Raw genomic sequence first — 11261 nt, 5'->3', positions numbered from 1 at the left:
ACACATACTGTAAAGGTCCCGTAAAGACACACATTCTCACTATGGCACGCTGTACTTGTTTATAAAATTGTACATGATTTGGCTCCATCTTCGCTTAATGAATTTATTAATTCAAACTTTAATGACAAGTGCCACTGTTAGAGAGGATTTTATATTTAGAAGGAGGCTTTTGGTCAATCAGCTTTGTCTTATAGAGCTGTATATACTGTATATCAAATACTGTTCCTGTAGAGATAAGAGATATTGCATCCTTTTATTTCCTTTTCTACATCTGTTAAACAGTGGCTATTGGATAATCAAACATGTACTCATGAATTGAGGTAGTGTATGTGTGTTGCATGGTTATTATTAATGTGTGTTTTTTTATTAAAAACTCAAGAGGTAAAATATAACATTTGAGATTAAACTAATGAAATCTCTAACACTGATCATGTTAAGACCCTTATTATATACAGTCAGATTTTCTTGCATTTCCTGAAGCACACAAAATAGTTTTTGCTGTATTTTAAAATAATGCTGGCATAACATGGATCTTCAGGCTTACTACAAACTTGCAAAAAAAATCGATAACATCAGGAGTGTATGCTGTCATTATATGACACAAAAAAACTAAGAAAATATAAAAATCGTTAAAAATGTTTTAATAAAATTAATAACATAATTAAAATAATAATATTAATATAACATTATTAAATGATAAAAGTGTACTAAACTAGAAAAATATAAAATAGCCTACAAGCCTTTCATTGCAAACATTACAGGTAAAGAAACCAGACTCATAACTAAGTGCGCAGCGGCCTCGTGTGGTCGCCAGTGAAAGTCTCAAAATTTTAAAAATCTAAAGATCCATGTATTAAAAAACTCAGTTGCTCGTTTCTTCCACATTGAATCAGTTCGTCTGATAATCCCTGTGTGGATGCACTTCAGTCTGATAAACTGTTTATTTGTGCAGTCTTGTTGTTTTAAGAAATATGTAAATGTTTAGAAATGTAAAATGTTTTTATCTTTACCCATTATATCCAGTGTTATAAACTACTTTAAGTGTAAAGCAGAATTAGTGTATAATCATTGTTGATGAAGTGTGGGAACCATGTAACTACTTGCTCAAGACCGGAAGGGGCAGTGTGGTCGCTACGGCAACGCGTATCCAGTCTGTCAACAGTCAATTACGTCTTAAATCTGACAACCAGGTAAAACACAAAAGTTTTTTGACCGCCGAGAAAACTCTAGTATGTCTTCGTGGATGCGAAAAGTGTGGTAAAATATTGTGGTTAACTCAGTATCGTGATTGGTTTAAAACAACTTTGTTACTTTGTTATTTTATTTTCATAGTGATCAGTAATGTCTTCAGCAGTGGCGAGCGGCTCAAGGACTCCTCTCTTTCCAGACATTTACAGTCCACAAAAACACCGGAAAACACAAAAGTAAGCTTTCATTATTAACTCTTTAATCCTTATGAAACGTTTCTAACAGGCTTTGTATAAATATTTTAGGTTCATCCCAAAAGAGATAAAAGAGCTAAACTCCGTTTGTCCTGATGGAGAAAAATCCCCAGTCCTCACTGAGTATGATATTGCACAGTAAGAACTACAGTACCATTCTTTCTCTATAAATACAGTTTACAATACAATGTAAAATATGTTTAGCCTATAAATAAATTCCAGTCCTATGTGGTATTAAAAGTGATTTTTCAAAGTTCTATACGTTAATACTTGACTTCACCTTATTTGTTGAGATTCAGGAAGCCTTTACGACAGAACATTTGCATAGGGCTGCTGTGTGCGGGTTTTCACCGCTCGTTTGCACAGCTGTTTGCGCTGTTGCAGCGCTGGGACGCAGCAGACGAGCATGCGCACAAACTAGAGATGCTGCAGCACATCCTCACCCGCGCTGAAACAGCAGAAAGAGCAGGTAAAACAGTCAAATACAGTCAGAGGATATTGTTAAATCGTCAAGAGAATTTAATCGTTTTGTATGTAATTCAATAAACAACATTCAATAAACAACATTCTACATTTAGAAGAAATGGTAAATAAAAAAATCTAGGGAAGGCAGAGATTTAGTAGGGAAATTACTGTTGTGAAGTCCTGTGTGTTGCAGACGGTTTCAGTAACAACATAAACAAACGCGTTCTTGGAACAAACGTAACTTCTGGCAAACTTCTATAAAGAATCAATAACAACAGAGTCCTTTAAGAGTAGTTTATTTTTAAAAACAAGCAAAATATATATATAATATAAAACAAGTAGATTACGTAAGTTCAAATCATAGCTAAAGCATATAAAAACTGCACTTAGTTAACGTTACTGTGTAAGGTGCAGGGCTCTGAACCGGTTCAAGGAACGAAAACGAAAACCGGAAACGAACGAAATTTTAACAGGAACGAAAACGAAAACAAAATAAATTTTAATCGTTCTGAACAGAAACATTTATTTAAAATTTCCATTAAGCAGTTAATAACGTTATTTTATAATTTTCTTTAATATTGTACTTTATCAGTGACCAATCATGAATTGAACAGTACAACATGTGACTTTGACGCATCAAGCGTGAGTGACTTTGACACATAGCTTGAGTGAAATGCATCGAGTCTCCAGCCCGATAGCATTTGTCTTAAATAACCAAAAAGCTACCCATCAAATGTTCAGAGGTATGTTTAAGTTAAAACTTGCTTGGAAATATGAAGATGCAAATTGTAACTCAAAAAAGCCAGGGGACTTATACCACTGTCAATTACTTTTTAGATGGGTCGCCACCAAGAAATTCCTTATTTTTTTCTTTTTTTTTCTTTTGCATATCGTTAACATGTACTAAAACACACTTACATACCTAAAGAAATAAAAAAAAAAGTGAATCAGGTGCTCTTTAACAAACATGAGATTTGTGTGCTGTCCATTTGTGTAATAAGCAAACACATGTTGTCGTCCTGTTTATAACTGCATATAACTAATGCGCTCTTTAAATAACAAAGACAATATTGCGACATTGACTTTAGACCAGGTTTTAGTTGGTCAATGGCCTAGTCGATTTTAGTTACCTCAAAATAGCAACGCGCCTACAATGCGCCTGAACACACCTCATTATCAAAAATCTATTGTTTAAATCAGTGGTTCCCAACCTTTTTCACTTCAGGGCCCCCACAACAATATTTAAAGCCCCCCCCCACTCACTTATTTTTTTCCACATTAAATTAAATAGAACTTTGAATGACTAGACAGATGTATAATCGCTACTAACATGGCCAAAAAATCAGAACACTAAAAAGTCAAGGTTACCATGAGTCACTTTTATAATGAAGCTGGTCCTAATTGTGTTAACATGATTTTAGTGTAATAGAATTACTAACTTGCATCCATTCATTCTCCAGTCCATGACAAGCCTCAGGATGCAACTGTACACACATAAGCAATTTTATGACATTAAAATCATGTCAACAAGTAGCACTGTTGTACTTTGTAATTTGTTAAATGAATTCTATGTTTTTATTTATTAATCAGCTCTCTGTTTTAATGTATCTGCTCCGTCCTGCTGTAGGACAGTATGGGGAGGTGTATGACAATCACCTGCGTCTGGCCCGGTTCTTCACTGAACCAGAGGATGGATGGCTGAAGCATCATTTCTTTCAACTAGCCCTGCATTCAGCTCGCAAATTCAAAATGGACTCTGGCAAAAAAGAGGCGGAGGCCAACTTGCACATGGGAGAAGTTTATTTAGAGAAGGGTAACACACACAGTCTTTCAATATCGTAGCGCAATATGTGTGTACAGTATTGCAATGCATAGATTTATAATTCTTAAGGGAATTCAAATGTTTATAGTATATTATGCTATACTGTTCAGAAAGGAAAGTGTTCACCAGTAGATGGCAGCAGCCATGTCAGCTATGGAGCCGCACTCATGTGAATTGAAGACCTTCAGTGAGTGGTTGTGATGGCGATGCATGTGACTGCCATTGTTGATTCTGTATTTATCTGATTTACAGATAAAAAATAACAATAAATGTGTAACCCCCACTGTGAATTATCCTTTGCACACTGGGAAGTGTTACAATATCACAAACCATTCTCACTTCCCAAGGCATCAAAATATGCGTCACTATATCGACTAAAGCCCGATTAATAGTCGTGCGTAGGTTCTACGCCGTAGGTTATCCGTAGCCTGTGCGTAACATTTTTAACAGCGCGTCAGTTCTACGTGGACCGCAAGAGCTGTGATTGGTCCACCAGAACCAGCAGAAAAAAAAATTCCGTCAAAGGTTTTCATCTGTTTGCGACGGTGAAAACAAAGATGAACCAAGTTGAGGAGTGATTTAACTCAAACTGTAACAAAATTTAATGTTTATTTGTCAAGCTTCTTCTTCTTTGACGGTCGCGCTGCTACTGTGGTTACACGTGTGGATACTGCCTACCAGCGGTCTGAGCGTGTGTTTGCACGTCGACGCGGACGACGCAAGAGTATAAATAAACGACGATGCGGAACCTTCACCTTTGCGGCTACGCCGAAGGACCTACGCGTAACTATAACGAGCCCTTAAATGGGAACTCCATTGTTTTCATGCTAATCCCTTAGCGTCGAAAGGGAATCCCAGAAGGTGATGCCGTCACGTTATGTGACGTCAACATATGCAACGATCGGCAGGATCGTTTTTTACCATTGTCGCTTGGGGTTGGGGTTAGAACAACTTTCTGTTACATAAAATTACATCCCATCCCAGCCCAAACCCAACTCTAACCCTAACCCCAAGCGACAATGGTTTAAAAATCAGAAGACAAAAGTATAAACCAATACTTAAACTGAGATCCAAACCCCAAGTCTAACCCCAACCCCAAGCAACAATGGTTTAAAAACAGGAAAACAATTGAGTAGTTACCGTCCAGAAGCAACATGATCCTGCCGATCGTCGCATACGTTGACATTGCATAACGTGACAGCATCACCTTGCGGGATTCCCTTTTGTCTATATCCGACGCTGAGGGATTAGCATAAAAGCAACATTTTGTCAATATAGTGACGCATAGGGGCACCCTTTGCGTCTTCATACTGACACTGAATGCGTTTGAACATGCTTCAGATTCTGACGCCTTGGGGAGTGAGAATGTTTTGCAACATTAGCATTGGAAATATGAGCAAAAGAAGACTGTGAATAAATGTTGATTAAGCTTGGGAACTTTCAAGGTCAGAAAGTCTAACTACAATCTGAAGTCACCTACCAGACACTACTATGTTAATAGGGTATCGACATGGTAAGAACGCAACTGGCTTTTAAAGGGGATGGGAGATTAAACACCCATTACTCATTACGAGAATAGGAAAAACCCTTTAAGACCATTTTCCCATCATTAGACTAGCAAAAGTGGATTCGGACACTCATTAAGTGCACTTGCACCATACACCGCAGACCATATGCGTTTAAGCTTATCTCAACATAGCACAGACTGTGACGTTACAGTCGTGATGTACACCTACAGCATTAAATTACACAATAAATTAGAAACGTCCATTAACAATCTCCAAACAATTGATTATTCCTCAAAATCTGTATCTTCATCTGTTTGATCAGACTCAAACATAAGATTTTTTTTCACACGCACACAGAGGTACTCAAATAAGCTGCTCTGAGAAACAGCCAATCAGAGCAGAGCTCAACATTATTATTCATAACCCGTTCAAATAAGGTAATAATAGATCTTTTCATTCTGAGGACAAAACCTAGGGTTGTAAATGGACTCTGGATCATTTTTGCACTTAATAAAGCCACATACTTTTTATGTAGATATCAGACTACAATTGAACAGATTATTTCAATGCATTCTTTGGCACCTTTAACGGATCTAAGGAGATGTGCATGAAGGAATGGTCTCGGAGCACTTGTCATGTATTCTCCAACCTCATCAGGCATTATAGAAGAAGGGAGGTAGCATAAACTATTGACTACAAGTATGCATGTTATTAATTGTTTTACACATACTGTATACATGTATAACAAATCATTTTATTGTTTTGTTTTTTAATAAAAGCAGCTATTTACAAATGTTTGATACTATTTTTTATATTTTAAAGAGAAGATCATAGGGGTTAATCAATAAGAACGTTTTGTTCACAGCCTTGTGTACTCATACTTACCAGGTCAATATTAGCGGAGTTGACTGTATGTCCGGTTTGTCAGCCACTATCATTCTTCAACTTGGTCATTGATTAAAGAAATGGGTGAATGGCATGAAGAATATGTCTGAGGCATATTTAACTATATCATCATAAATAAATTTATATATATACTGTACAGAATTAGTATTTTGCTTAATGAATTTGAGGCTTATGTTTAAGATGCCGTATTTATCCCTCTATTTTTTCTAAATGTAATGCAAAAAAATAGTTTTCTTTTGAATTTTGGTAATTAAAATGAGTTTATTTGTCATCATAATAATGTCTTTGTTTAAATGGTGTAATTTTCTTTTGGTGTGTGTGTGTGTTGCAGGTCAGCCTGAGCTAGCAAAAGAGCATTATGAAGAGTTTTATCACATGACCTTGGGCCGTGCATGGCAGGACACTAGTGGTCGGACACAACACTTACGTTCGTGTGAAGAGTTGGGAAAGGTGTACACATTGCTGGCAGAAAGGCTTCTTCAGAACCAAGACTATGCACTTGCCATAAAGCTGCTCACAAAAGCCTACGAGATGGCTAAAGAATGTACGCACACTGACACACAATGCCATTCCTACTGACTACAATTTAAAATAGGTGAAATTTAAGGTGACACGGGTGACAGCAGCTGTTTGTGGTGCAATGTGGGCATGTCCAGCGACAAGTTTAGCTTTAAACTTTATCTGTGGCTTAAGTCTTGCCAGTATAACAGTAATAAAAGTAATGCTGCTCTGAGGAATTAATGCTTTTCTGTGACATCTTGAAATATAATTTTAGAGATATATTTAAAAGAACAAAATAAATAATAATAAGCCATTAATACCATGAGCCCCGGGTGGCCTGCAGTAATAAAACAGTATGTGCAAATTTTTTTACATCCCTTAACACCTGATTTACTTTCTTATATAGCTGGAGATCTAGAGCGAAAAGGAGATGCAGCCTATAGATTGGGCCTTGCATATCAGCATATAGGAGACCAAGCCACAGCTAAACAGGTCAGTTTAAAACAAACAGAAACTATGTAAGTACCAGTGGCGGCTGGTGACTTCTCATCCGATGGGCGCTAATTCAAAATAAGTGTTTGGAGTGTCATGCATTTTCAAAATATGTGTTTGTTGCGTCATCTGAACCATGTGCATCACGTGTTTTGTCAATATAAGTGCCTGCTGCACATGCGTCAAAACCGTTTATGATAAAAGAGACGCTCACGTTCACAAAATACATACAAGACACTCCCTTTACAGTAAATGTTGATTACGCATGAGATTATGTGAGTATCTGGCAAACGCGAGCGTCTCTTTTATCATAAACCCTTTAGACGTGTCTGCAGCAGGCACTTATTTTGACAAGACATGTGATGCACATAGGATCTCTCAAAGCGCAGAACACATATTTTGAAAAAAAGGAACCACACACATGATGGGCTACATACATGTTGTGACGAACTTCACATCGAGCACTCTCAAAAAAAGACGTCACCGGTCGCCACTGGTTAGTGCATTCTGCAGTTGTCTGTTCTTTGACTTATTTTACATTGCATTGTGTGTCAGTTTCTCAGTGTTTACATGGAGATCTCCACAGAACTTAAAGATATGGATAATCTGGGAAGAGCATATGGAGCCATTGCCAAATCACTGGAGAGGTATTAATATTTATACTTATTACACGGCTCTCTGGAATGCTTGATTCTGATTGGTCAGTTGAGACATTTGCAGGTTCGTTCTTTTCAAATAATAACCGCACCAAAGTAATAACGCATAGCCGGTACTACTTGTACGATTAAAATCGCTCTGCGCCAATAAAGATTACTGTTTGGCGCCATCTTGTGACAAACACTGGACAACCACAATTAAGAATGGAATATTTTGACATAAATTTTAACATGTACGGAAAAAACAAAACATTTAAACAGTGGATAGAAGAACGAACAACGCCAAGACACAGAGAGCTTACTGAGACTGAACTTGACAAAATAGAGCATGACAGCTACGAAGCCAACACACAAAAAAATACAGAATGGGCATTAAAACTTCTCAAAGACAAGAATGAAGCAAAGGATCTTAATAAGGTATTACGATCATTTTATGCATCTGTGCAAAGTTTCGCGGAAGGATAAAATTTTTAATTTAAAACAAATATGCCAATAAAATGTTTCAAATTCATATTCATGTCCAGTTTTTTTTCTTATGTGGCAAGTAGCCGTGTAATAAGCGGGATAATGTAGAGGCAGCCGGTAGTTATCGGGAAATAAGCACCGACAGTGTGATCAGGACCCGACGCGAAGCTTATTTTCTCTACATTATCCCTTACATAATGAACAGATTAAAAACGTGTCACGAACATGGGTCATACCCATCTCCCATTTGTAAAAATCCTATTTTAGGAATAGTTTTAGAGACATTCTCTGAAGTTAATCATTATCAAAAACATTAACCTTTGAGGTCATTAACCCCTGGCCAATAAATTGTTTTGGCTGCAGCATGCTTTACTTACACTGCAGAAAGTTTGAAACAAACAAGCAGATGGAGAAATAAAAGCAAATAATTTATGGAAAGTCATCTTATTATTGTTAAAAAAAAGTGTTTCAATTGTATCAAGAATGAATGATCAATTGTTCTGCGTGTATATGTGTATTACAGTGAAGGCAAACAAACAGAAGCGATTCAATATTTGGAGAAGTTTGCTGAGATTTCTATGAGCAACAAACAGGACAGAAATCTTGAGAATGCTTACAGGTGTCTTGGATCAATCCTCAACTCTAAAGTAAGAAAGCTAAAAGAAAGATGGAGGAGAAAGTGCTTTGATACAGATAATAATAATAATAATGATAAAATTGCCAGGCTTAAGTCATAAACTCTGTTTCAAAACTTGGTGAGCTACCTTTGTAAACAGCATTATAAGACATTACTGACAAGAATTATTGCAGACAGGAACATAATGAGGCTTTCTAAGATATCATTGGGTCCAGATTTCAATAGATTATAAATGATATGTCTTCTGAAACAATGAGCAGCACTATCTTATGCTAACATAAGGACATAACGCGAGGAGGTATATAGCTATAATAAAGTAGGTAGCCTATTAATTTATATGGGGCATTTGATCAGCTGACACATCCCCAGAACAACACAACCTGCTACTGCTAACCAATTACTGGCAAGAAATTTCTGACAGCACTAACTGACTGATGACAAAACATAGAACATTCAGACGATATAGAAAAACATTTTATTATAGACATCATAAAAAAATTAACACTGGTCAAACATCTCCTACTAGAATAATGCTTCTAAAATAATGTTTTTTCATTACAACACACAACTACTTTTAAATAGCCAGTGCTCAAGAATGATTTTTGCATGCGTATAGTTATTTATAGAAGATGCCCTTACAAGAGCGGGATGGCAAGACATCCCATTTCGGTTTTGGAACAGAGCCATAGTGTACATGGTCTTGGCAGGCTCTTTTATTCAAAGCAAATTACAGTACATTTAATGTATACATTTAAACTGGCATTTGTGTTCCCTAGTAATAATGTGTTGCTGTCTGTGTGTATTTATGTGTTTAGAGGCAGTATGATGAATCTCGTGTATATTTTGAGCGTGCATATGAGATTGCATGTAATATGGCGTCAGTGCCCGGAGTGCAGAAGGCTCAGGTTTATGTGGGCACCGCCCGTGCCCTCAGCATCCTGCAGGTGTACAATAAACACATAGAGACGTGTGGACGCCAGAGCATCCAAAAAATCATCAAGTGGAAGGAGCGAAGGGAAAACAGCTTCAATGAAACCATGTGAGTAGATCAGGGGTTCTCAAATTTCACATGTAAAGGTCCAAATCTGAATTTTCATAATTTTCATGGGTCCGGAAAAACTTTATGTAAATAATTTGTTTATATAACAAATCAACATAAATAGTTTGGGAAAAACATAAGTGTATTTTGCATTTAAAGTATTTTTTTTTTTAAATAAACACAAGAAATATGCCAAAAGTAACCAGGTGCAAAATACACACCTAAACTTCTCAATGAATAACGGTGAAATGCCGCTACATCCAAAAGCCAGGGGGCGCTCTTGGGCAGAAACTTAATATGTGCTGCAGACGAAGAACCAGATACACGGAGCTCCAGGAAATGGCTTAAGGATATATTTATATTGCTGTTCTTCAAACCTTTTCAGGTATTTTCATGATAATAAAGAATATGTTTAAGATTATGTTTGACGAGTGTTGCTTTTTCAAATGCATGTTTTAAACGACTCAAACCAACAGTGATTGGTAAGGACTGATCAAAAGCCGTAGTACATGAAGTAGCTGTGCATTATATCTGGGTGTGATGGCTACAGCGTCACACAGGAAATTTTTAAATAACTCGTTTTATTTTCGGACCAGGAATACTCTTAAATCTAAAAAGAAAAAAAACTAAACGAATGCTTTACAAGTTTAATATGCATTTGTAAAATAGCAAATGCACACATTTAATCAATCACATAGAAATTAATGCACTTGTACTATGAAGTGGACGCGGGTCCGGATCAAGTTGTCGTCGGGTCCGGATCCGGACCGGAGTCCGGACTTTGAGAACCCCTGGAGTAGATGATAAGCTAAATGTGAAGTTTTTGAGAATAAAATAAACTTTTGTTCAAGTAGAGCAAAACAAAGGTAGCATGTTGCTACAGGGTCAAATAATGCACTGTGATGAATCTAATGTACATTTCATTTGTTTATAGAGAGCAAGACATGAAGAAATGAACAGTGGAGGGGGAGGAGGATTGTGATTAAAGGCTTAATAAAGTCTTATATTCTTCTCAGTGTATTTAAGTGTCAGAATGTCTTGATGCTTCTTACTGTACAATGAAAGTTTTTTGGCATGCATTCAGCAAAAAAGCACCATTGAAGTCCAAATGCATCATATTACAAATCTTTCCTTTTGTGGTCGATCTGCTTTTTTCAATGCAGAACTAAAGGAACTGGGGATGTCAGTGTACTAAAGAATAGGTGGTCTTTCTGTTAAAAAAAAACTATAAACATTATTAGCTGATCCTCATTCAAATCTTAATACACAAGACTGTGGCAATCACATTACAGAATCTCAAAGAAATTATTTAGGCATTTTGTGGAATC

At 36.7% G+C, this 11261-nt stretch overlaps 1 protein-coding gene across 1 annotated transcript; it reads left to right on the top strand.

The window, feature by feature from the left end:
* Positions 1–1088: 1088 nt before the first annotated feature.
* ttc29 (tetratricopeptide repeat domain 29) lies at positions 1089–11261 on the top strand. Its single transcript, XM_065246392.2, has 11 exons — positions 1089–1190; positions 1333–1424; positions 1494–1580; positions 1736–1911; positions 3535–3720; positions 6475–6687; positions 7051–7136; positions 7692–7783; positions 8781–8904; positions 9710–9933; positions 10868–11261. Exons 2-11 carry the CDS (start codon positions 1342–1344, stop codon positions 10887–10889), a joined length of 1293 nt encoding a protein of 430 aa, XP_065102464.1. The 5' UTR covers positions 1089–1190; positions 1333–1341; the 3' UTR covers positions 10890–11261.

Source organism: Paramisgurnus dabryanus, chromosome 13, assembly GCF_030506205.2.
Source record: "Paramisgurnus dabryanus chromosome 13, PD_genome_1.1, whole genome shotgun sequence".
Lineage (NCBI taxonomy): Eukaryota > Metazoa > Chordata > Actinopteri > Cypriniformes > Cobitidae > Paramisgurnus > Paramisgurnus dabryanus.
The sequence above is the reverse complement of the archived record's forward strand: the minus strand, read 5'-3'. Positions and strand labels throughout refer to the sequence as shown.